This window comes from Myotis nattereri, assembly GCF_964212035.1.
Source record: "Myotis nattereri genome assembly, chromosome: 4".
Classification (NCBI taxonomy): domain Eukaryota; kingdom Metazoa; phylum Chordata; class Mammalia; order Chiroptera; family Vespertilionidae; genus Myotis; species Myotis nattereri.
Window position 1 is genome coordinate 7,467,811 of NC_138079.1, and position 27,410 is coordinate 7,495,220.

At 41.0% G+C, this 27,410-nt stretch overlaps 2 protein-coding genes across 2 annotated transcripts in view; both read right to left on the reverse strand.

Annotated features, from left to right (window-relative positions):
• Positions 1-3,486, reverse strand: part of RICTOR (RPTOR independent companion of MTOR complex 2) — a 93,603-nt gene extending 90,117 nt beyond the window's left edge. Inside the window, exons 1-2 of the mRNA XM_081089103.1 lie at positions 3,409-3,486; positions 3,197-3,244 (exon numbers count right to left, since the gene is read on the reverse strand). Of these exons, the coding sequence (XP_080945229.1) occupies positions 3,197-3,244; positions 3,409-3,457 (97 nt within the window). The 5' untranslated portion in view covers positions 3,458-3,486. The remainder of the gene's footprint in view (positions 1-3,196; positions 3,245-3,408) is intronic.
• A 14,098-nt stretch (positions 3,487-17,584) lies between these two features.
• Positions 17,585-27,410, reverse strand: part of FYB1 (FYN binding protein 1) — a 142,079-nt gene continuing 132,253 nt past the window's right edge. Inside the window, exons 17-19 of the mRNA XM_081089104.1 lie at positions 21,254-21,287; positions 19,070-19,101; positions 17,585-18,284 (exon numbers count right to left, since the gene is read on the reverse strand). Of these exons, the coding sequence (XP_080945230.1) occupies positions 18,262-18,284; positions 19,070-19,101; positions 21,254-21,287 (89 nt within the window). The 3' untranslated portion in view covers positions 17,585-18,261. The remainder of the gene's footprint in view (positions 18,285-19,069; positions 19,102-21,253; positions 21,288-27,410) is intronic.

Genomic DNA, 27,410 nt, shown 5'->3' on the forward strand with positions numbered 1-27,410 from the left:
TTGCAGTAGAAGTAGCTAAGGGAAGCATATGGGTTTTAAAATAGATTTTGGCATGCAAAACTGAGACTATTTAATGATATCTATAGCAAATATCAGGGATTTTCACAAATTAAGCAGGGTAGCTGTCCAGACAAAACTGAAAGCAACAATTAACCAGTAAGTTGCCCGTAAGATCTACTGCAATGAAGTTCCTAAACTAGAATAAAATTAAACTATCAACATCTTTTAACAGAATCTTAAAAACTCTCCTATGCCTCAAGAAGCTTGCAAGACTAGCCAAGTTATTATTACTAGGAAATTTTCTAGAGTCAGGGAGAAAAATTCTAAGGTTCTATAAATTAAATATCATATTTTAACTTAAGTTCATTAATAGATTGCTCTTTGCTTATACTAATTTACTGGCAATCTCATATTACTTTTTTACAGTTGTTATATTCAAGAACTCTACTTCATTTATATCTAATTTAATGACTCAAAAAAAAAGGCTCATCTGGCATGGCTCAATGGTTGAGCATCAACCTATGAACCAGGTCATGGTTTGATTCCTGGTCAGGGCACGTGCCCAGGTTGAGGGCTCGATCCCCAGTGTGGGGGGTGCAGGAGGCAGCTGATCAATGATTCTCTCCCATCATTGATGTTTCTCTCTCTCCCTCCCCCTTCCTCTCCGAAATCAATAAAAATATATTAAAACAAAAGAGAACTTCAATACCCTAATTCCTTATTAGCAAGTTTGTAATATTCAAAACAATCATTTTAAATATTTTAAATGTGGTATGAATAATTTTGATTTCACAAAGTAGGAGGGCAACTAACATTAAGTTAACATTACTCACAAAGTATCAGGTCCTGTGCTGAGTACTCTAAGTAAGCACTAGTCTTTTACTTCTCACATTCTAATAACTCTTTGAAATTTTATCTTTTTTTTTTCTGAGATGAAGAAACCAAGAGTTAAGGTCAAATAACTTGCCCCAAATCACCTAACTATTAAGTATCACAGCTGAGATTACAACCCAGAACTATCTGACTGTACAGTCCGCTCTCTTTTCCTAAATAAAGGTCAATGACCATGACCTTTATTTTATAATGAACTTTGTTAGAGAGCCACACAATGACTTTCTCAAAGGTTACATTAAAAAAATCAGAATGAGAGCAAACATTGCCTCACCATTATAAATACATATTTTTTGGTTACCTAAACTTTATCTAAACACACTGTAATCCAACCACAAACAGCTGCCCTTCAGCTGCAATCCAGTGTCCCACAGTTCTCAAAATATTACTAACGTGTAATTCCTCATAAATTTTCTTCATGTTAGATCCACAAGCCTTCTGGTTAACAATGAAATGTTTGTCACAATGGCAATTTCTTAAACAATAGTGTCACTATATAATGAATCTCAGATTACTTTTTTTTATTCTAAACTTTCCTAGGATTCAGGAATACCGTTCTCATATAGTCTCTCACTGTTAGCTATATATTGCTTTTGCAATCAGTTTCAATAGGTTGTGTATATTTTCTTTACAAATTGAAGTACATTTTGTCAGAGCGAATAGAAATAGCATTTTCTGCACTTACTGTATTCCCTAGGAACCCCTATGAACATAAGTGTTTACTAAATATTCAGGAAATATAGTATTTTAAATAGTAAATGTACATCATTATCTGTATATATGAGTAAAACTGAAGTAAACCAACGATATCAAACCAAATAGCTCTTTTACAACCCAAAACTTTGACACCTGCCAGAGAAACCACCATATACAGGAACTCAGCAAACTCAATAAAAGCACAACTGTAACTTGTTTCTAGCACCACATCCAAGCAGGTTTTTAAGACACAAAATCTAAGAAATGATCTTTTCACCTCTACCTAAAACATACAAATTAGTGATTTATATAGATTAAATCACTAATAAACGACATCTGTTACAGAACTACACGCCAATTTTGAGCCCTGAGGGAAGTTTGCTGATGTTAGGAAATTGACTAAGACATCTTTTCCCACATATATGAAGTCCCTCGACTTTCAGAATAAACTATTGTTACAAGAATGTACGCTGGTAGCTAAATTTAAAAAGTGGCCTCTTGGTGTATATAACAGTCATCTTACATTATGAGAGACAAAAAAAAAAAAAAGAAACAAATTAGAAACGCACTATGCTTTCAATTAGTGAGGAGCCCCAACAATGAGCCCACGTCTCATACTGCGGATAACAGTCTGCCAGTGCAACACGGGTTAAAGTGGTTTTGTAAAATGTGATACAGTGTCCACGGCCGTCTTCTAACTCCCGGCGTGGTCTGCAGATCTCAGAAGGGAAGCCGACTGTGCAGCTGACGCAGGCTGCGCTCTAAGAACGCTCGGGCCGCGGTGGCATGAACTTCGCGGCGAGGACACCGAGCCCCGCTCCCCGCGGCGGCGGCAGGGAAACCGCGCCCGCAGCTGCCGAGCCTCCGGCGGGACCCCGTCCGCCGCTCTCGGCGCGGGGACCGGACGCACAGGCGCGGGCCGGCCGCGGGATGCGGTCCTGAAACGCACACGCCGGGCGCCCGCAGCCCCCGAGGTGTAAACACACCCGCGGCCGCCGCGGAAGGTAAACAATGAACCTGCGGCCGGGGCGAGGGGGCGGCCCCAGCCAACCGGGTCCCGGCGGCCCGGCCCGGCCCGGCGGCGGCGGGAGGGAGGGAGGCAGCGCTCCCCGGACGCTGAGCAGCGATCGCCGCCCTCCGTTTTCCTGCCGAGTGACCGCCGCTCGCGTCCCCGGGGCGGGGGGCGAGTAGCACACGGGCGGGCGGGCGGGCGGCGGAGACCGAGCAGGTCCCGCTTCGGCTCGGGGGCCGGGAAGGCAGGATGTGGTCGCTCTCCCCTCCGACATCCTCCCGCTGCCTCGACAACAGCCTCCGCCGCCTCCGGGCGCGCCGGGACTCGCCTGCACCCACGCCGGGCCCCCGGGAGCCCCGAGTCCCGCGCGCGTCTCCCCGGCACGCACGGCGCCCCAGGCCCGGAGCAGCGCTCGGGGCGAGGGGAGCGGGCACCCCGCGAAGGGGGATGGGTCCGGGAGGCGGCCCCGGGCTGGGCTCCCGCACCCCGCCGGTCCCGCGCGCGGTCCGCCCCGGCCCCCGGCCTCCGCCCCCCGGCCCGCAGCCCTGGCCCCTCCCCGCACCGCACCCGCGCCCGCGCCCGCGCCGCCCGCGTTACCTCGGGTCAGGTCCAACGGGACGTTCTCCTCGCCGCTGTCATTCCGTCCTGCGCGAAACACACACAGCCCAGTTAGGACCCGCGGGCAGGCCGGCGGCGGCAGCCCCGCTCCGGCCGGCGCCCAGCCCGCCCCGCAGCCCGGGGCCGGGGCCAGGCAGGGGCCGGGGGCGCCGGGCGCCGGGCGGCGGGAGTCAGGGCTGCGGCGGGCTTACCTCGGATTCGGAGGTTCTTCAGCGAGCGGCCGCGGCCGATCGCCGCCATATTGACGGGTTTCAGTCACAACACCGGAAACCTCGCCCAATCGCGCGAGAACCCGTCCCCTCCCGCGCGCCGGCCCCGCCCCTCGCGGCCTCGGCCCCGCCCCTCCGCGGCGGCTGGCGGGCGGGCGGGCGTCCGCGGGTCTCCGTGCCCATTCGGGGTCTGGGTGCCACGGGCGGCTCGTGCGTCCTCCCCTCCCGCGGCCGGACGTTGCGGCGACGCGCCCGGCCCTGCGGGTGCAGGTCGGCGGGAGGAGGCATCCCCGCGAGGGGACCCCATTGATGCGCGCGTACGCCGTAGGCGATGCTTCCCCTCCGGCTGCCGCGGGAGCCGTGGTCCCAGCCGAGGCCACCTGCTGACACGGTCCTGCGTGACCCTCCCGCTTGCGTGCAGGCGCTGGGGTGGGATGAACGACCCACCCGCCGCCGCCATCCCTCCTTCATCAATTAAAATGATTTCTATTAAAAACAAAAGGCTGCGCGCAGTGTTCATCATTCCCCTTCCCAAAGGCGCTCTGCTCCAACCCAGCGAACACGTAACAAAGTTTGTTTTCCTCCCTCGCTCTGGCCGCCGCGCGGAGCAGCCATGCGTCTGATCTGCAAAGCCGCGCTCGGCGGGAGCCCCCACGCGTGGAAGTGGGCGGGGAGGGTCCGCCCGGCCGCGGTGCGGGGTGGCCGTCCTGGCGGTGGGTGGGTCCCTGGGTCCCGCCCGCGGAGGCCGGGAGGCCGGGGTCGGGGTTTCCTCTCCGCGGGACGGAGAGCCCCGGTGGGCTGAGTCCGGGTTTTCTGCCTGGGTAGCTACTGGAACAAGGCTAATAACATAAACGGGATGGATTGATATTTTTAATGTGTAAGCTTATCAATTGCTAACGCGGGAGACTTTAATTCTAAAAACTGCTTTAGCTGATTAATGTACATACACCTGGCCCCTGAGCCAGCAACTTTTTCTTAAACTAAAGACAAGCTGAGCATTTTGTTGCTTCCTATGCTTCAACCCTTGTCTCCTGAGACAGAAAGGTAACTGATGGTGGAAAGCTTGCCTTAGCCACCTCTTTGCCAGCGTCCAGTTCATGCAAAGTCCGGCACCAATAAATGTCCAATATATGATCAGTTGCTTGAGTAAATGCCCGGATTACTCTGTTCCAATCCCCTTCTTGCTTAAAAACACATACCAATATTCGAGACACTAATTGCAGTCGTTGGTAATAGTGAACAATGGGAAACACTCAAATGAGCAAAGGTAGGGGTTGTGATATTAAACCAAGCGAGAGGTTACAAAATTCCCATTTTTATAAACGTTTAAAATACATACCAAATTAAAAGTGTACTTTATGAAATATTGTACATGTCTGTGCAGGTAGAAAAAAGTCTGAGAAGATACACATCAAAGTGTTACATGATTTTTCCCCCTTAATAGTGGTGGAACTATATATATATAGTTTTTCTTGTTTGGGGGTCTGTGATTTTAAAATGTCCTATAATTAATATATGTCAATTGTAAATTGAAAGTTTTAAAAAGAAAAAGAAAAGCAGTATGGAGTAGTATCAGGAAGATAAACTAGGATACTCCCCTCTGTGGGCGCCAGGTCTTTCTTATTACATGTACATCAGATATCTGACGCTGGTATTGCACTGAGATTCAAGGATGCAACACAATCAGAGTACTTTTTAAAAATATCTCCTGCCATTACCAGGAATAATTTTAATCACAACAAACTTGTTCTCTCTCTCTCTCTCTCTCTCTCTCTCTCTCTCTCTCTCTCTCTCCATTTAAGTCTTGGTGCAAATGATTTCTTCTAGTTAGGGGTCTAAGGCAGCGGTTCTCAACCTGTGGGTCGCGACCCCTTTGGGGGTTGAACGACCCTTTCACAGGGGTCGCCTAAGACCATCAGAAAACACATATATAATTACATATTGTTTTTGTGATTAATCACTATGCTTTAATTATGTTCAATTTGTTACAATGAAATTGGGGGTCACCACAACATGAGGAACTGTATTAAAGGGTCGCGGCATTAGGAAGGTTGAGAACCACTGTTTAAGGCAAAAATTACAAAACTTGAGGTCTGGCTAAAAATGTTGTGTTTCATCCCTCCTTGTATCACCACATTTCCCCATTTTAGAAGAGTTGAAATCAATGGAAATTCTACCAGATTCTACAAATTGTTCCCATTTTCAAACTGTCTTTCTTATGCCTATTATTCTAAGTGAACTCCTTCCTAATACAATTTAACTTTATTTTCTCTTTCAGTCTTTCCTAAAAGTTGAGTACAATTGATCTAATTTTACATTACTTAGGGTACAGAAGAGCCTGAACTCAACAGCCTTTCATCTTTATAACTTGTATGCTCCTGTTTAAAGGTCATAATTCAATTACTCCATCCCTGGCAGAAGAAAAAAAAAATTATGCCTCTCCAATCCTACAATGAAACTAGGTTTTCCTCTGTTACTGTCACTTGAATGGCTGAATTCTCCACATTTGTTCTTAAGATGAATGGCATTTCTGATAAAACAAACAAAACAAAACAAGTACTTAGTGTTTGCAAATGACACTCAACTAAGAAGCAGGAATTTAGGTAAATGTTAGTAAGGAATACACTTCACAATGTTGTGTTTGCTTTTTAAACAATAGAACTACATTATTGGCCCTAGTCTGCTTGTTATTTCTTAAAATCTCTAAGTTATACTCCATGCTTGCCAATGTCTAGCCATTCCTCTTTTTGAAACTTGTTTTTCTTCCTTTTTCATTTTAGCCCACTCCTGTGTCTTACTCATTTTGTTTACTTCTTACGACTTCTCCAATTTTCTGGGTCATTTTCATTCTAATCCTGTCATTGAGAATGGGACTTCCTCTTCTTAGTTTTCATTTCCCAGCTAGGTTTCATTTGCTGTGTGAATGAATGCTTTTTCTCATAGTATTAGTCATTGATAAAAAAAAAAAAAAATGTTATATGAGATTAGGTCCAGGACCACACCTCTAAGAGATAACTGCTTGATTCAGAAGATATAATGACTCCATTGATAGTCACTCTCTGGGTTCTATTTTCTGTCCTACTGCACACAGCCAATAATTCTAATTTATAAACCTAATTTTATTGGCTTCAGATACAGTGGCAACATTGAACAGAAACAAAGTCTTGCCAAAACCTTAGTTCCCTTTATCTATCTGCCCTATTACATAGGCCATGTGAAGATAAAGCAAGTCAAAAACCACATTTGACCAGTCTCTTTTTGGGTACTTTCTCTTCAGAGAAACCACACATTTAACATCTAGATAAAGGCCATCAAAACGACAGGCAATGGGCTACATTCAACAAATGTTTTCCTGCTACACAGGGTTGTTTGTAAAGAGCCAGCCTTGGTCACAGCAGAGAGGAATCTCTCAGTGTTGCTCCTTAAATTTTCATGTCACAAAATCTCCTTTACAATTTAGTTTTAAAATTCTTTAGGGCATAAAGGCCCTAGAGGAACACAGTAGTAAATGAAGAAAAGCCTATGTTTGGGCAAGAAGAAGATACATATACTTACAGAATAAAATCTGGAAGGGTGTGCACTAAAATTTTCAAGTGATTTTCTTTGGTGGGTAGAATTTGAGTGATTTTTAAAAAGCTTTCTTTTCCCCACTTTTATTTGTCCTAAAATAAATTTTTACTTGTGTAATTTTTTTAAGAAAAATATTTTAGAGAAATTTTGTTGGTGATGCTAAATCACAATTATATATGTTGGATTATGATTTGTTAAATAACGGACCTATCAAAATTGTTTGTTTGTGCATCTCATTAAAAAAATTTGTCCACATCCTCCAATGCATCTGTGTTTACCTTTTCATTAAGTAAAACATGAATATGAAATAAAAATGGTTAAAAGTAATTTTTAATGCTATGTTGCTAATGGCACAAATAAAAGCAATGGGACTAAATATATTTCATTATTTTTAAAATTACTTGTTAAATATTTTGCAATACAGAAAACTCAAAAGTTGAATTCTAAGAAAAGTTTATTTGGATGTTGGGATTTAGTAGCTGAAACCCCATAAAATACAAATAAAAAATGGGAGAACGACTCTATTGAGTGTAGTTCCTAAGCCATTAACACTCATTTTTCAGTTCCATCCATCAGTTATCCAAAGGTTTTTTATGTAATCTGGCTAATAAATGTCTATCTTAATGTCAATCTGTTTTCATAGCCAATGGGAAGGCATAACATTCAAAATATTTTAGCAAATTGTTTGAAAACTCTTAATCTAAAGAATTTGAAGCAGCTTAGGAAAATGTTTCCAAGATTTTTAGGTGTGTGAATATCATAGAGCTGACACATTTATATTTTTAATTGTTTCAGAAAAAAAATCACAAAACTGTGGCAATGTATTCAAATATCTATTTCTAAATGCTCTGTAGCACATTTCTTTTTTGAGTAATACCTTTCTTTGTTATTGTTATCGCGTTTACTTTGAAGGGGAAGATTAATATTTTTTAAAATATGCCACCAGTCATCATGAAAAAAAGTTTGCCACTAAATAAATATCAAACATTTACACAGTATGAAAGATTTCCGGAGTCACTCCCCTTCTCTTTTCAGCGTGTGTGAAAATTAAACTGTATTTTAAAGGCATTTATTGTGTAAAACTATCACATGTGGCACTATGTCCGTTCTTCTGTGAATCCCCCTAATTCTTAAATTTCATTTATAGCAACTGCTTCATCGATTTTTCATAAAACATTAATTTTATTTAAGAAGCTGTTTACTGGTAACTGCACATTCCTTGGTACATATTTACTTTGGCGGCACAGAAGAAAAGTAGTTATTTGTGTATTTCATTACTGCACAGAATTTAGCAAACACTGTAAGCTGAGACAAGTGTAGAAGCTTCTATTTTCCACCTAACTGTACAGAAAAGCTTCTATAATACCTATTTGTTCAAATACCTTTTTCTTCAAACCTTCAGCTTATTTTTTTTCTTTTCCTGTTTCCATCTTAGTTGACAAATGGGACTGCATCTTAGTTTTGTCAACAAATTGTTTTCTTTGTTTTTTCCCCAGCCATTTTTAGCATCGCGAGAAATGCCACTATATTGCCCCCTGATATGTACCTTTTGTTTGTTACCAAAAAGAAGTCTCTCCTTTTGCAAAGTAATGGATTCAATATGCATGACTTTTAACATCACTGAAAAAAGATATAGAAAATTATCTTCCCATTCTGAATGCTTATTTTTAAATATTTTGCTAATCAGAGAGCTTTATATTATCATTAGCCAGCCTCTCAAAGAACAATTTTTAAAAATTTGGCTGACATTGGTACGTCTGATTAAATTATTGTGGCTTTTTTTGTGTGCCATGATTTTGATAAAGTGCTAATAGCAGAGGTAGAAGCATGTGATCTTTCACATTAGAAGACGTTATGCTTGTGCTTCCATTATTTTACATACATGCAGTGTTATCGCAAGGTCCTTTTTAATCCATGAGTCCGTTTTGAGAAGGAGGCTATAAAACACACTCCTTAAACCCACTTTCCTGGGCATGATAATTGGCCCCGTGCCCAAGAGGGAAGATTCCTGACAGAGTGTTATGAGCGCCTCTGAACGACAGAATTCCCAATCTTCCCTCAGATTACCTTGTATGATGCATGACAATTTAAGTACTGACCAAATGACAGCTCTACTGTCCATGTATATAATACATTTTTCTTTTCTTCTTTTCTTTTTTTTGGTTAGAAACATCCCAAACGCCTCCATCAAAAAACATAAAACAAAGAAGAAGTCACTGAAAGTTAAGGGACAGCGAGCACATGGAAGACGGGAAGAGCAGAGCTGTCTAGAGGACAAGTGCCAGCAGCACACGGGAGATCTGAAGACTCGGCCAGGACCAGGAGGTAGAAAAGCATAAGGGGAGACTTCTGCATGAGGCCCGGGTCCGAGAAATGGACCAAAGGGGACCCAGGTTGGTAGCGCCCCCTGGCGCCTAGTGGTAGCAACTACAAATCCTTTCTGGAGGGAAGTCCTACCCCTCACCAATGAAGATGAAGCAAATAACAGCTCCTGTTCAAACATCATCAGCTCAGAGGAAAAAGTCATCATGAATAATATAAGAAATAAATAAAATTATATCTCATGAACTTCAGATATTGATGAATATAAACAGAATATAAAAGAGCTGAGTATGAAATTATTTTTTAAATGAAGAATTTCTGTTTTCATTCATGTTGGAAAATAGGTGTTGGATTTGATTTCTCACAATCGACAACTATTAATCTATACAAAATATAAGAACAACCGTGTTTAGGTTTTGGACAATAGATGGTACGGCACTATGACCTGGAGAGAAAAGAAACAAGCAAGGTGAACGCCACATTCTCTCCGGCTTTTTCCTGAGGATATCTTTCAAAATGAACACAAGCTCTGGAAATCAAACAGATGACACCAATCTCACTGGGTGAATGGCGGGGGGGTGAAAGCGAAGGGCGGGGGGGGAGCTTGAAGATCAGAGATAGGAGGCATGGGACATTTGAAAATATTAGAGAGGAGGTAGTGACAGAGCAGCAGCTCAGCTCCAGAAATCTGTTCTTGAATCCTCTTGATTATTTAGCTGAGTTTTAAGCTGCATAACGACAGGATGAGACTGTGAGGCCCAGCAGAGAACAGCTCCTGGGAAATGTGAACTGAATAGAGAGTCCAGAAGTTGCAGATTGCTAAGAGTCATTAATTAGAGTTCCAACCAACAAGTACAGAAACTGTGGTGAACACTCTGAGCATTCAGTTAAGACCTCCCAAAGGCGATTATTTAGGAAGAGTGTTGCTGGAGACCCTGTAAAGATAATAATTTAGGGGAAGAGCTGCACTACCCCTAAAATAAAGGTCCCTATAGACACATCCAACAAAACTAAAACCAAGTCTCAACGGGGTCAGTTTGATCTGCAAATAAAGTAACCAACGAATAGGGGGAGAATCCTACAAAACTCATTATAAAGAAAGCAACAATATTCCAACTCTCAAACATATTTATAATGTCCAACATATAATACAATAATATTACATGTGAAAAATCAGGAAAATATGATGTATGGCATGAGAAAAAAATAGTCAATAAAACAGACCCAGAGATAACACAGATTTTGGAATTAACAGAATTTTACAAATATAGTTGAAGATTTAAAAAGAAAGTGTGACATAATGAGTGAACAGATGGGGGCTCTGAATAGAGGAATGTATGCTGTAAGAAAAGAATCAAGTGAAAAGTCTAGAAATGAAAAATACAACATCAAAATCAAAATGTAAGAATCCATTAGAAGATAACATATGGGACACTAAAAAAGAAAAAGGATTAGTGAATTTGAAGATAGACCAATAGAAAAAATATGAGAAGAAAAAGACTGGGGGTGGGGAGGGGGAGCCTTAGTGACCCATGTTAAAAGAAAAAATCAAACAATCTAAAATATCTGTACTTAGAGTCCCAAGAAAAGTAGAGAGAGAGAGATTAGGACAGAGAGAAACATTGAAGAAATGCATTCGCACACTGCTTAATGACATTTCAGTCAATGACAGACAGCATATATGACGGTAGTCCCCTAAGATTATAATAGAGCTGAGAAATTCTTATTCCTATGGATGTGGTAGCCCTTGTAACATTGTAGTACAAGACATTACGCATGTGGGCGCAGTGATGGCGGTGTACATAAACATACTGCACTGTCTGTGCTATAAAAGTATACCACACACAATTATGCATAGTACCTAGTACTTTATAATGATAATAAATGACTTACTGGTCTGTGTATGGACTGTACTATGCTTTTTATCATTATTTTAGAGTGCACACTCTCTACTTATGATGTGAAGAGGGCCAGCTTTAGGATTTGGTTCATACAATTTTATGTCTCTTCCTGTTTACCATGAGAACCATTATTTCTGCAGACAATTTACTTTCCGATCTACCCCTGTCAAGTGACTGGCCAATGCACCCATTCCTCAGGTGCTGTAGGAACTGGCTGCTAGAGCGCACAGCTGAACCTTATTGCAGAGAATTGTCCTCAGACCAAAGGAGCAATGATGCTCAGAGATGTCTCACATAGGAGATTGAGGTTGGAGGAGGAGGAAGCCTCTGGCAGCAATGACGGCCTCGGAGGTGCAGCCCAGCCCCCTTGCCTCAGTGTGCCATGACCCAGCGAAGCCATTGCTGCTTCTGTGTTTCCTTCTGGGATCAGGCTGAGGCTGGGCTGCAGCTGGACCCACATCCTTACCCAACTCCTTCCCCTGAGCTATCCTGCTTCCTCACTCCTTACAGGTTTCTCCTGGGTGAGCCCCTCAACAAATCCCTCACACAGAAATGCCAGTCTCAAGCTCTACTTCTAGGGAACCCACCCTAAGAAACCTGCCTAGTCCATCTGCTTCTACAGCTGTCCAAGGAAGAGGAGATGTTTGTGTTGCTTCTCTTCTGGAAGAATGTGTCAAAACCTTCACGTGTCCTTGAATACTTTGTGGTTTTGGTTTCTAGTCCTGTACATTCATTTAGTTCTCGGAGGTTACTAACCATCATCGCGTGGTGGACCTCTTCGAGGTGTGTATGTATTAAAGAAGAGAAACCAAACGACAACCCTGGTCCCCTGAGGCATGTGGGTGGCAACAGCATTTCAGTGCTTTTCTTAACATAGCTTCTACCATTTAGGGTGAAGCTCTGACAAGCATATCATTTAGCTAAAGCACAAAACCCAAATCTCATCATAATTTGAACACTTCAGTGCTGCTGCTAGAAACGCGATGGAGTTAAGCTTTGGTATCTGCTGGCATGTCTTAGTTCATGAATTTGAAGGGAAAGAGATCGTTTACATGCTTGCATAAAACTCTTCATCAACTTAAAGTTTTTGAAAAATATTGCAATATTTCAACAATCTTTTTCCAAGAACTGAGACAAGAGAGCTGACGTTCATTGGTGGCCTTAGGTATTAGCTCTCCTTTGCTAATAAGAACCTGGCCACAAACAGCCTATATTAGCTATTGGGAAAGTGCCAGACCACAATTTGTCTTTAAAGTTCTGCTGGCTTGCAGGCCATGGCATTTGCAACATATCCAGATGCTGAGGAATTTGTGTGCAGCAGCATTAGTTTTTATGATTGTACTAGAGGCCCAGTGCATGAAAATTCATGCCCTGGAGGGGGCGTCCCTCAGCCTGGCCTGCCCCCTCTCACAGTCTGGGAGCCCTCAGGAGTGGGAGGCGACCTGGCGATGAGGGGAAGGTGACGTCCCATCACACCTCTGCTGCTGCCACTGCCGACAGCACAAGCCTCAGCCAGCCCTGGTTACCTGAGCCTCAGGCGGCCCTGGGTGGCTCGGGGGCTGAGGGGACTGGGGGACTCTGGAGGCAGGTGCACGGAGCAGCTGGGCCTGCCTGGGGGTGGGCCCAGTCTTGCCTGCATGGCTGAGGGGACTGAGCGCCCCCATCTTGTGGCTGTGGGTGCTGCCATCTTTGAGGGCAGGGAAGTCAATTAGTATATTCCCTCCCTATTGACTGTGGGTGCCACCATCTTTGTGATGGCGTGAGGGTCAATTCGCATATTTCCTCTTTATTAGATAGGATTCCTATTAGATCTTTCAGTCTCATTTGCTGCTACCAACTGAAATAGAATCTGGCTGTCAGAAACATTAAATAAATTTTGTCCATCACCCACACAAAAAGACTCCTCATTATTGGTGAGTTGGATAGCTAGAGAGTAGCTGTGCTTGATCTGATTTATTTCTCATTAAAAATGGCAGGTGTTGTAGACTTACCACATGGGTCAAATCAGGCCTAGAGGAATAATTTGCTTGGTCTGAATAGTATATTTAAGAAAAATTAAATCAACTGTTTAAAGAAAAGTAGGAATTGCATATATACCTTGATAATCAGCTTCTTTTGAAAAATTGAAGAGTCTATAAATACTGGACCCACAATCATCACAGTTGAGTCATAGTATCAGTAGATCCCGGATGGGAAACAAATGGCACACTCAAGTTGGAAAATTTGAGAACTGTTTGCAAATGTATGTAGGGTGAATAGGGAAACCACACAGTCAGGAGCAGTCTGTGGACGCTCCTGGAACTGGTGATGTCAGGGAGTGGTTGCAAATCCAGAAGGAACAGGAAGGAGTAGATCTGGAACCCAGAGTCAGCAAGTGGAGAAGCCTATCTGACAGAGCTGTGACCTTGGGTGAAGGACACAGCCAGCTCATGATGGTACCTCAAGGAGGAAGCCAGAGGAATAAATATCTAAAACTCACTCTCCTGTCCCTCTGATGACTTGCTAGTGCTCCTCATTGGCCAAATGAAACTGGAATTTATAAGTCAAGGGAGCCTCTTGAGGCAGTCCATAAAGGTTAGTCTTGGGGGGCCTAGAGCAGAATGGAGAGGTTGGAGAGGGGGGATGTGGAGGGCCAGAAGATGGCTAGCTGAATTAGCTCTCACTCCTGTGCAGAGAACTTATATTCTGTTTGTCACAGTCTCCACCATTCTCTATTATGCCCATACCAAAGCTATATATCATTTGCCATTTATCATTTATTATCATGTTGGCATTGTGATGTTTCTTGTGGGAAAGAATCATTTCTCTACCAGTGAGCAAGAAAAAAATAGAAGACCAAATTCTTCAAGAAAAATATTACCATGTGTTTAATATGTAAACAAAATATACCTTGGCCTGGTGCATCTCTCTCCATATATCTACATCTACATGTATATCTATTTGACAACTATCTCCTTACAGTATAGTTGCAAGAAATGCCAAATAAAAATTGATGTGCTACACAGGAACCTAATACTCAAATGTAGAAACTGGACAAGGCACAAACATTGCATTTATTCATTATTTTTAAATTTTTATTGTGTTTAATATTAAGTGTTTCTGTATTACTCTCAAATATCAGTTGGTGAATAATTGGGACTTAGAGCAAGTTTACCGCCATTAAAGTAATGTTCATCTTAATAGGATTCCATCACATGGACATGTTCAAAGTGCGGAATAGCAAATAGCAAGCAGGGTGATGATAATAGTTAATGTGTGTCAGACACTGCACTCAATGCTGAAGTACACACAACCCTGCAAAGGAGGTACTTTCATACCTTATAAATGAAGATCCTGAGTCTTGGCGAAGGTCAGACTTTAAGGTTACATACCTTAGCTGGTCATCTGAAGCAGGAGGAGGAGAAATGATGTACCAGTCATGAAAATGAGCCCTTAAATATGTGGCACATTTGTGACAATATAGGCAGCATCAGAAAGGATTTCAAAATTAATCATCATAATAATAAGTGGTAATATTTGAGTCCATATGGTATGTCCAATACAATGCTTAGCTTTTTACAGATGTATAAAGAGAGAAAAATTATAAACCTATCTTTTGCAAGAAATTTAGATCTTTGATTATACCGCATCTCTCTTATGTTTTCAGCTTCCCCTCTCAACTAGATCCTTCTCATTAACTTAGGATGGGGCTCAAGTCTTTTCTGTCTTAGAAGACAAACCATTCCTCAAAACAAAATAAAAAAAGACCTTTTTTATTTCCCCATCTGGGTGTCACATACCATGTTTCTAATTTGTATGGTAAAATTTTTTAGAAAAAGGTGTCCATAATGTTGGTCTCAATTTTGTGACCTCCCCATTCATTTGTGGACATGGACTGTCAGACCCCTTCTAACGGAAGGGGGAGTTGCTGGATGCAGCTGGATCCCCTGCTGAGGGGCGTGTGGTCTGCAGACCACAGCTCTCTTCTCCTTCAGGGTCTGTCTCAGCTTCATTCATCTGGCACAAGGTCATGCTCTTCCCGGGTGGCCATATATGGTGATAAGGGAGGTGGGGGTCAAAAGGCAGGTCATTTTGGCCTGAAGGCAGATAACTCTGAGTGGTAGCATTTACTCCCAAGGTCCACATCTGGTTGGCTGAAGATGTTTAGTGGCTAAGCACTCAATTCATATTAGAGTTAATTAAAAATTGATTTAAAAAATTCCTTCCCTAGAGAGTTTGATTCAGCTGATCTGCGGAGGAAGATGTGTATTTTTACAAACAAACTCTTCAGCTGTACTGTGTCCAGTTCAGATCCTCTGGAAAGCAGATACCAAGATGAGGTGAAAATGCAATACTTTTGTTTTTCTGAGGAAAGTACACGTGTGAGAGGAAATGGGGAGGAAGCTGGGAAAGGCTGGAGGAACCACCAGAGAACAATGCCAGTCTGACCCCAGTGAAGGGAGGGATGGCTGGGTAGAAGCATCTCTGAGTGCTCTGCTATGTAAAGAAGCTTTAGCAAGGCTGATGGGTGGTCTGCAACCCAAGTCACTACGGAGGGCTCTGTATCTTTCAGGATCAGGCCAGCCAGGCCCAGCCATTGGTTACACAGGAGCCCTCTGTGGGAGGCGTGGTGTTGGCCCAGCTGTGGTGATGGATTTCAGAGTGCAGAAGCTGGGGTCTCCGGTCAATGAAGCTCCCTATGGTTGCGGGTCTGTGAGGCACATTCTCCTGGCTGCCACGTGACCTTACAATTTTAAGACAATGGGATGAGAAAGGAAGATAGAAATGGGCTGTAGTGGGAGATATGTTTGGGATTCAAGGCAAGGTTTCCTGCTGTTTTTGGAATGGAAAAGACTTCAGTGTATTTGTAAGCCTAGAGGAGGGAATCTGTACAATGGGAGAAGTTAAAATAAAGAAAAGGAGGGAAGAAAATATGGATAGAGAGGGGGCGGGAGAGAAAGAGAAAGAGAGAGAGAGAGAGAGAGAGAGAGAGAGAGAGAGAGAGAGAGAGAGAGAGAGAGAATGAATTAATTGGGGAGGAAGAAAACATGGGAGTAGGCAAGAGGAAGAAATGGCTTGTGGCTATCAATCTGAGAAGCAACGTCTAATTCTCTAAGCCAGTGTTTGGACATGGGGCTAAGGTTGAATGTTGTTGGAAGTTGAAGGAAACTGCACTTGGTTATCTCAATTTCTACCACAAAATCGGAGGCAAAGTATCAGAAGCACTGAAGGAAGTTTGGCCACCCTCTGAGGCTGAAGCAAGAAGAGGTGACGACGGGCTTAGAGAAAGACTCTTGCAGATGGGGCATGAAGTTACGGGAGAGAAAGGCAGATGGCTTAGATTTCTTGATGAAGTCCGAGGCAAACTTTTCTGCTGAAGGTATTATTCATTTGTTGCTCTTCTTACTTGACCAAATCCCAAACATAAAACTATAACAGAAGTAATATTTAGTACATTAAAATTCATACTTCCAATATTTATTTTATATTAAGATGATAACCTATTACACAAATCTTTCCTAGGTGTGTGAGCCTATTTCTTGGTTTTTAAACCAAAACTCTAAAATATTCCCTCGATCTAATTTGGAATTAAAAAAAAACCAACAAAACAAAAAACTGATACTCTATGGAATTTATACTGTTCTCAATCAGAAAAAAAAACCCAAAACGCTGGAAATATACTGTCAGTGTATTATGTATATTGGTTACCAAATTTAACAAACAGAAAACATTCTGGCCCTGGTATTAAGTTCATCATGTGAGCTTAGACTCGTTTCCCTATCAAAAGGTAGACATAAAAAATATTTCATAATTGGGGGGATCTTTGAGATCAGCAGCTTCTCATTTGGGGGCCTCACACTTCCAGAATGTATAAATTGAGCAGTTGACGTTGATGTTCTATTTTCAAATTCCAATGCATCTAATGGGAATCCTACTTTACCCATATGAAGGCTTCGAGGTCCTTTACAATCATTTGAAATTATTTCAATTCCGCGGGTCACTTTTCAGAAGCAATCTTCTTGGGAGTCAGGGTTTTGAATTTTGTATCATGATGTTTAGTGTTCTTAGCATTTGGGACCCAAACGCTTCGCATTCTGATTCTAGGTTGCTTTGGGAAGAGGGTGTACCTATAGGAACACCCTTATATGAACTCTAGGATTGATTAATTTGTACTCCCTCTGTTGGCCAACTTTCCAATAATGCGGTTTTTTAAAGAGCTCCATAGAGGTAATTGAAAAACAAAAACAAAAACTTTTTTAAAAGTCTTCATAGTAAAGATGCACCATAAAAGGGTAATTTCAAATTCCGAATTCCATTCTGCATAATTTTAGAGTAAGCCTCACTGTTACTCCACTTAGAGCACTTTAAACAGAGCACAGGATTATGAGGCCAGTGAAGGAATCTGAAAAAAGAAACCTTCAGATCTTTCCACAGTTTTAATCTTAGGTGTGCATACCAAAATGCATACATTCTTATCAAATAATTAACACATATTCACAATTAACAAACAGGGGCAAACTTTATACAAAAGTTCTGCTACTATTATAATTTTTGAAAAACATTTAACCCACCAGCAAGAGAGACAAGAGGTCAGCCTTTTTAAAGACCGATCATTTGAATAGAGAATATAAGATATAGTCACAATCAGAGGTGCAAACAACAGTTTTCTTCTTGCGGGGCCTTTTTAAATATTTCTTTATTTTTCTTCCTTGGGATATCTTTAGACAACACAGTCATTTCTTCTCAAATGATTATTTTTTGGAAGGGGGGTTGCTATTGATGGTCTAAAAGAAGCGCCTTCATCCTTTTAGCTGAGGCAGAGATGGGGGATATTTAATGATTCTTATCTCATTGATGTAGTCTTCCAAGATGTTGATTAAACAGAGAGGTCATTTTCCAAGTCCAAATGTTAAAACTTTATAAAGATACTCAGAATTTACAACAAATGATAATAAGCAGTTCTGTGGATTCATTTTCTATGATAACCAATCATGTATGTCAATTAAAACCCAAACTTCATATTGGCGTCAAATGAACACTGCAGAATGACCAAAGCTGGGGGCTAGTCATTGTCATAGATGCAACCTGAAAAAAAATGCAAATTGAAACATGGTTATACAAAACATATACCCTCTGAGTGTTCCAAGGTTGGAAATATGGGTGATGCATATGCTCCTGGCTTAAAATTTTTAAAAAGTAGAACTGGCTTCTTTTATTAAAACAAAAAAGAAAAAGTAGTTACATGGAAGGCCATGTATTTAGTTTGCTTTCATTGCTCAGTGTTCAATTCCAATAAAGTTTATGGACAAATTTATTCTCTCACAAAATGAGACGGGATTATTTTCTTTTATTTGCCACTGAATTAAATGTATTTTGTGGTGGGCATTCTGAATGAGGTTGGAAATATTAAACATCAGTAAGAATATGTTTAAAAGGAACTAAAAGGCAACATGATTAACACTATGCTTCATGTCAGTTGAAATTAATTTTTTAGATCATAATTTAGGAATATATAATGCTTAGGAAACACTAGTGAGTATTACAGGCAATGAAATGGTACCAGGTACACATATATTTTGTCAGTAAAAACAATTCTTATTAAGATTCATGGTATAATAAAAAATTCACCAACTATTTTTCTATTTCTGTTTTCAAAGAAAATAAATGAGATTCTTCCTTACTTTCCAGGTATGTGCAAAAATATTTTTTTTTTCCATTATATGAGGACATTTACCTTTTCTAACATTTTCAAGTGGTTCAAACTCTGATCAGATTGGGAGGTTCTAATAAATCAGCAAGCTATTTTTGGAATTTGACAGGACAATAGGTTCACTGTCTGTTCTCTGTGGTCGGTGCCATGGGAAACTTACCATCAGCTATATCATCATAGATCTCTCCATCACTGTAATTGTAGAAAAGAAATTTCATTTTTAAGAAAAACATCTTCTTAACATTAAAGCAATATTTAGATGAAAAATTTAATAATATAATTTTATATGACACAAAGCATTTAAGGATGAAAAGTTGCTATGCATTTATAAGTGGGAAGAAATTTCATATTCATCTGCATCTTCTTTCTTTGGCTTAATCTAATCATCTTTATTCTAAAAAACACTCCCCAATTTATTTCTGCTTACGATAGACACAGTAATCAGAAACACACCTCAGGAGCACAGCCTGTGCCTTTCTTGTGTTTAGACCCAGCAGTGAGTCTAGCATACAGCTGAGCTGGGTAAGAAGAGTTTGTTGAACTAAACAAACTGGAAAATCATGAGGTATTAGAACCAGTGGGGTTTCTAATAAAAAAAAGTTCATTATATTGTTAATATCAGATTTATACTTTTACTTGAACTTCAAATACTGAATGGAATATATTATTTGACATAGAAAACAGATACATCATTTTTGCATAATTTCTCATAATTTTAAAATATTAGTTATAAAACACATAAATATTAGTTATAAAATAAGTAGCCAAGATATAGTTAGTATGGTGATTCCTATGTAATATAAATCTAAAAAATATTTATGGTGATAGGCAACATTCATAATACTAGTTCTGGCTATCTTGACACATTTTAGGTTTTACCGGGCCCTTTGTGAAATATTCTATTCTACATGCAGATTGAATGTCTCCCATGTCCCAGGAGATATAAATACGAGGAAGACACAAACTTTGATTTCAAGAAGCGTATAATCTAATGGAGGAGAAAACGATATACACATAAGTAAAATATAAAGTATCATAAATACTAATATAGCCTTGAAATGTAGGACACAGTTTCAAAGTCCAGAAAGGTTAGGTGACTTTGTCATGCCGACCAGACCCACATTTGGTTCCTGTTCTAGCTTTGAGCTTTTACCATGAAGCAGCAGCAGGCCCTTCAGACTGCTGCCAACCATGGCAGATGCTCTGAGTTCCTATGTCTTCTGTTTGGATCCTTTCTCTGAGATTGAGGGCGGCTTTGGCTAATGCAAAATCTGATACAAATGCAGAGAGGACAGATTTTCCTATTATCCACTAAAAAACTTATGAAGTATTCATTTCAATAGGTGGTACACCAATAATTACTTACAGAGTCCTCTTTCTAAATTCTCTCTTAATCACCCTTAATAATCACTGGGGAACCTGTCCTATTATTTAGCACACATTCTTTCCATGAAATTTGTATGTTTTATATAATAAAACCTATTGAGAAGCCCCATGCCAGCACCGCGATTAATTCTCTGAAGAAAACAAAGTATTAGGATTCTTTTTCTTTTGATTCTATACTAGTTTGCAGACAGAGCCCTTAACATTGATTTCTCTCTTTCTGATTGGTGCCAGGGTGTTTGTGGATATAGTCTGTAAATCCTCTTTGACTTTTTTATGAAGCTGAATTCTGTAAATCTTTGTGATGGGACATGTTTACCCTGATAATGGAATCGTTTCTTGCACTGGTTTACTTGGAACAGATCTCACAATGTGTGGCGGGACCCCTGATGGCACACTGCCACCAGATAGTGACAGCCACTTATTCATAAGAAAGAAGAAGCATTGATTGCTCTATTTTCTCTGGCATGCCTCCAAAAAAGACAGCTTCATACTCTGCTACGCCTGGGTTGAGTAAAGAAAAGTCCTCAATTAAGGGCCAAACTATAAACTATTAATAGGTGATATTAACACCGACTGTGTAGATAATAATTGATCCCTGATTAATTCAATTCAACCAACTGCATTCATCAGCAAGTGAAATGAGAAGTATCAATGCAAGTGTTCGAGGCTGTGACCTGTCTCCGATGTTTGCAATGTCTGTCTCCAATGAACAGTAAAACTATGAACTGTATAATGGTGAACAAGAAGGGCTTCTTGTCTATTTAAAGTGACACTTTATGAAAACCTTAACTTTATTATGGATTATGGGTACTACATTAGTATGACATTAGTACAGCATATTGTTTTAAATTGATTTCTGGTAGTTCCGTAGATTATGTTATTTATCATGTTAAGAATCTTTCTTAAAGCAAAGCATAACATTCTTTACAAGTATAACAGAAGAAGAAAATGAGCTTACTTGTCCACCAAGTAACTCCTAAGGACATAACCATCTATGAAAGAAAAAGAAAATGAATCTCATTAGTAGAGCAGACTTGAAAATGCTTACTATTCCTTTAAGAAATTGAATTAGGGTTGAATCGATATATATAAAAGTCTAATATGCTAAGTGTCCAACCCTCTGACCGGTTGCTATGATGTGCACTGACCACCAGGAGCTGCCGTGACACGCACTGGCTCCGTGGACCTGGTGCCCACAAAGCAACACTCGGTTCCCCCCAAGTGGGACACAGGCCCCGCCACCACCCTGGAGCAACAGCCCACCGAATCGCAGCAGACGCTGCTGAGACCCCATGGCGCAAAATGCAGCCCACAGCCCAGCCCAGCCCTAATGGTCGCCAGGTAATGACGTCAGGTAACAACTGGCTTCCTTTCCCCAGCGACGACTAGCCTCCTTGTAGTTTCTTCAGCCCAGGAACACAATTTGCTTTATAGCCAGGTGGAAACATTTCACACTGTAACCAAATGCCTGTGAAGCGTTTTCTTGTGCCTCATCTCATTTGATCCTCACAGAAGTCCTGGAGTAGGTAGACAGGAGACTTGGTGGAATCCTATTTTCTTTTCATTAGCCGGAAAACGAAGATTTAGAAAGTTTAGAAACTTGACCCAACTGAAAAGAAGTAAGAAATGGTGGATCTTGAAAGGTTTTCTCACTGCGCAGAATATAATCAACACTGCTGCAGTTAAATATTTTACCCTTTGTTCTCCCTGCATGATCTACAATAACAATCTGCTTCATGTTGATATTTACTGCTGTGTTGCTGACAATTACCCAAAAGACAAGTTGGGGTGCTTCACTAGACTGGAAAAAGATTAGCTACATCAGAAAGCCGGTCTAATTAAGCAAGTTTACTCTCTCTATATAAAAGGCTAAGTTGACTCATGCATGCGCGATACTTATAAAGCTCTCGCTGGCGCCAATTGCATGCATGTGTTTCGATCTATCATTGTCGATTGGAATTTGGTTGGCACGTCTATTATAGAGAAAAGGCAAATAGCAATATTAAAATATTTCTTCTAATTAATTTCCTTTCAATGTGCACAAATCCATGCACTCGGTCACTAGTATTAATATAATCTACACTAATAAAAGAGAAACATGGTAATTGGCGTACGACCGCTACCCTTTTCATTGGCTAATCAGCGAGATATGCAAATTAACTGCCAGCCAAGATGGCGGCCGGCAGCCAGGCAGCTTGAACCTAACATGAGGCTTGCTTGCTTCAGTGACGGAGGAAACCAACGTTCCCCGCCTGCCTTGCAGGCCTCTGAGCCTGCAGTTTCAAACATTGTAACAAATACCACCGGACTTCAGCCAGCAGATTTGCAACATTGTAAGCAAAGGCCAGAAACCTACTTTCAGGAGCGGAGGCCTAAGAGCTGGAGCCAAGCCTCAAGCTAAAGCTGGCCCAGAATAAAAAAGAAAAAAAAAAGAAAAAAAGGAGCGTTTGGGAGTTCAGTCACTCCCAGCCTGAAAACAGCCCTCAGCCCCTCACCCAGACTGGCCAGGCACCCCAGTGGGGACTCCCACCCTGAAGTGTATGTGACCAGCTGCAAACAGCCATCATCCCCTCACCCAGGCTGGCCAGGCACCCCAGTGGGGACCCCCACCCTGATCCAGGACACCCTTCAGGGCAAACCAGCTGGCACCCACCCATGCACCAGGCCTCTATTCTATATAGTAAAAGAGTAATATGCCTCCCAGTACCGGGATCAGCAGAGCCGAGAGGCCTCCCGGCACCGGGATCAGCATGACAGGGGGCAGCGCCCAAACACCCTGATCGGCCCTGCTCTGTGTGTGACAGGGTGCGGCAACCCAACCGCCCCCCCCCCCCGGGCCCTGCTCTGTGTGTGATGGGGTAGAGCCATAACCTCCCCATCGGCCCTGCCCTGAGTGTGAGAGTGGCGGCGCTCCAACCCCCTGATCGGCCCTGCTCTGTGGGTGATAGAGGGTGGCGCCCCAACCCACTGATCCACCCTGCTCTGTGTGTGACAGGGGACGGTGCCCCAACTCCCCTATTGGACCTACTCTGTGAGTGACAGGGGGGAGCTCCTCAACCCCCTGATGGGCCCTGCTCTGTGCGTGACAGGGGGTTGTGCCGCAACCTCCCCATCGACCCTGCCTTGAGTGTGACAGGGGTGGTGCCCCAACCCCCCAATCGGCCCTGCTCTGAGCCCGACCAGGGGCTGCACCTAGGGATTGGGCCTGCCCTCTGCCACCCGGGAGCAGGCCTAAGCCAGCAGGTCGTTATCTCCTGAGGGGTCCCAGACTGCGAGAGGGCACAGGCCGGGCTGAGGGACCCCCCCCTTCCCCCCGAGTGCACAAATTTTTGTGCACCGGGCCTCTAGTATAACATAATATATTGAATAATTGTATATCTATCTTCAAATATGACCCATTTTTCTTACGTCCACTTTTCTCTCCTTCATTTTTCTCTCCAACTCTTCTCTTTCTCTCTCCAACATGTCTCTTTTCCTCCATTTCAAATCCTTCCACCTTCCCCCTGTAAATATTTTTTGTCCTTCTCTAAACTACTGCAGGTTGTAGTAGAAGGTCCTTTCAAATTTCTATCTATTTCTTAAAGCATCACCCACTTGACCCATAGGAAGAATTTAGTAAGCATAGTTTCTCAAATTACAAAAGTAGTTCATAGGTAGGTATTTTAAATACCACCACATCTAAGACTTAGCTCTTCCAGTTTTAGAATATTCGGCAGAATGAGAACTGCTTTCAGATGCCAGCTATCTAGAGCTACTTGGGGGAGCGTGCATTCTACACGGCCTCCTGCTGGCTCTCTGATCTTCCGGGTGAAGGACCTTCCTCTACTGCTTTTGCCGTTTGAAAGTCTCAGTAGTTGCATTTTCATCTTTCATGGAACAAATCATTACAGAAGAACACACAGCAGGGATCGTAGTGATCCCCTGGTTAAGTAGGAAGTAGACCGTATGTTATGCAAGAAAGCAAAAAAAACCCCAAATAAACAAAAACCACACAAGTTTTTTGAGCACCTTCTGTTTGCCCCTCAGAGTGGAAAAATACTCTTAGTTAGAAAAAATATAGACTATTTTCTTCAGAAAATGTCTGCTGACATCTCATTACTATTATTAACTTTTGAAAACACTAGCTTTGTGTTACTCCCTAACTCTGCTGTATGCTGGAGATTAGTACCATTTACTGCTTTGTCAATACAGCCTGTAAATCACTTCCTTAACTGAGTCAATCTATTGGCTTTGATCCACACCAGGTATAGCTTGGGTTCTAAATCAAAGTAGATGTGCAACAAAGAATAAACCAGAAAGCTCATAAGCAAAGATTTACACAAATAATAATAAACTAACTTAAACGTATTGATGTCATATTACTGTTGATTTCACACGAAAACACATGGTTTTTAAAAATTAGGATCATACAACTGAAATTGTAGATTAAAATAAAAAAAAAAATAAACATTGCTTTGAAATATTCCAGGGTAAAAAAACTTCACCAAAATATTTTTTCAAGAAATTTACCACCTTCAAATGAAAACTGTTGATAAGAAGCATACTTGAAAAAGAAAAAATCAAGGTTATTTTTGAATTTCTTCAGTATAAAAGTAATGAAGGATGTTGCAAAATGATAAAAGCACAGTAAAGTAATATTTTATTCAGAGTATGAAAAATTAAACCATTTTATACCTTCTTTTTATGTCAGACAAAGCAAAAGTAGCAAATTATTAATGTAAGAACAACTAAAATTTATCATCCTGAGGTAGTCTTATCACAGTTCCTTCACTCATTTCATGTTAAGAGACATTAAACAAGGTATATATCATAATTTAACACAGTTTTTAAAGGGAGATAAGCTCATCTCTAACAAATTCAATTTTATGTGTCTCTCTAATGAGAAAAATGGTGCAGATAACAAGGTTTAAGAATAAATTGTGGTTCTGTGTCAGGTTCCAATAACTAAATCTATCTTTATCTGTACTTACTATGTTCAGGGCCAGAATCAAATGTGAATAGTTCTCCATAGATGGAAATAGTCACAAACTTTTTTTAAAAAAATTAGTTAAAATTTGTGGTTTTATTTTCATTTTGAATTTTCTCTTAAAACACATTGTGGGGAGACAATACAACTGTGTTCCCATGATAGATTCATGTTTAAGTTAACAATTGAAAAATAATGACATAAATAAACTAAAGCTTTTAACCATTATGTCAATCTCATAGTGAGTTGTTGGGCCTTTATAGTCTCTCTGAACTAAAATGAAAAGACAGAAAACTAGAGAAATGGGTAAGAAATTATAGTGTTGTCAGAGACTGGAAGTATTCTGGCATTAAATATATTTCTGGTTTAAAATATTTAGAAGATTAATAGTAATAAAGCTAAAAACAGAGAACATAATCATGATTTTTGGAAATGAAAGGTTTTTCGTTTCTTGTGCTGTTAGATAATCTATTTTTTAAAACTCAATTATGCTAAAACTGTGTAGACCTGAATAAAACACTCTCTGTAATTAAGCATTAAAACCATCCTTTACTTGACCAAAATTAATAACTCATTACACAGCTTAATGATCTAACTTCACAAAATAAATTACAAAAATTATATTCTTAGATTCTCAAAGCCCTCTTATGACATTTCCTCTACATCTTGCCTATTCACGAGTTCTATGGAAGAGCTCTCTCTTTTGTTGAATGCTCCATTTTTGTCGTTGTTGGGTGTTTGATACATAAACATCAATGACTGTGAATATTTTAAAGAAAAATGCATCCAGGAGATCAAGTGTGGGATGGCACTGTGCTGCTCTATTCCAGTTCCCTGAAATGATGTGATAATTGGGGGCTCAGTAGCTATAAAATGACTATTAAATAGCATTTTTACTGGGTTAATGACTTTTAATACAGCATAGTTTTTGCTGTCTTGTACATTAAAAAGCCTCTGCTAAAACTTCATTCTGTTAAAAGCATGCTTCATGATAGTGTCAAAACAAGCGACTTGCCGTGAATTTTTATATAATCTCTCCATTATAGTTCCTAGAGATAATTTTTTTGTAGTACAAAAATACTCTCTTTGCCCACATGTTCTATGTACATCCATCATAAAGGAACGATAATGAAAAATGCAAGCACCCAGCTGGTGTGACTCAGTGGTTGAGCGTTGACCTATGAACCAGGAGGTCACGGTTTGATTCCCAGTCAGGGCACAGGCTGGGGTTGTGGGCTCATTTCCCAGCGGGGGGAGTGCAGGAGGCAGCCAGTCAATGATTCTCTCTCATCATTGATGTCTCTCTCTCTCTCTCTCTCCCTCTCCCTTCCTCTCTGAAATCAATAAAAACATATTAAAAAATGCAAGCAAATGAAGTCAATAAAAACTGCCTTGTGGTTCTGTACCCTGTGGAACGGCTGCCATGTTTAGTTAGCCCTATAATCTTGTGGGTTTTGGCAGGGATTCTCACACATAATATGAAATTGTTATTTGGAAACCTCACATTCATAGAACGGAACACAGTGGCTTGAAACAAATGTTTTGAAATATGTGGTGGGGGAGAGCTCGTTAAGGAAGGAACACCCGCCCCCGAATGTGCCAGCAATGTCTTCGGCAAACATTTGCCTGCTACCCTGCAGCTGTGTCCCAGGACTAATGACTCACCTTTCCGAGGGGTGCTGTGAACATGAAATCACTGAGGAAATACAAAGTCATCTTCAAAATGGGAAACGTCTTCATTCTAATAGTTTCAATTTTTTCACTTGATAAAAATGACAACTTTGATTTTTTTTTCTTCATTATTTCATGTGTGGTGAGCAAGTCCAGATATAAAGTGAAATTTACTCAATTTGGCCTCATGCAATTTACAAAACAATGAAATCATATTGTGTAGATTAACCCAGGCAAGTAGAACAATGTCCAATTTCAAGGGGAAATGCTCACAATATAATAAAAGGGAAAAACGAAATGCAGTGTATAATACTGAATATAAATGATTCTAATATTATCCGACTTTTACAAAATGTTCTCTCTATGTAGGTATCTCTCTCATTTCTGAGGATTCAAATCAAGGTGACTTCAAATTTCTAAACTTACAATTTTTTCTTCATGTGTTGTTTTAGCACTAACACCAAAATTATTTAAGCCA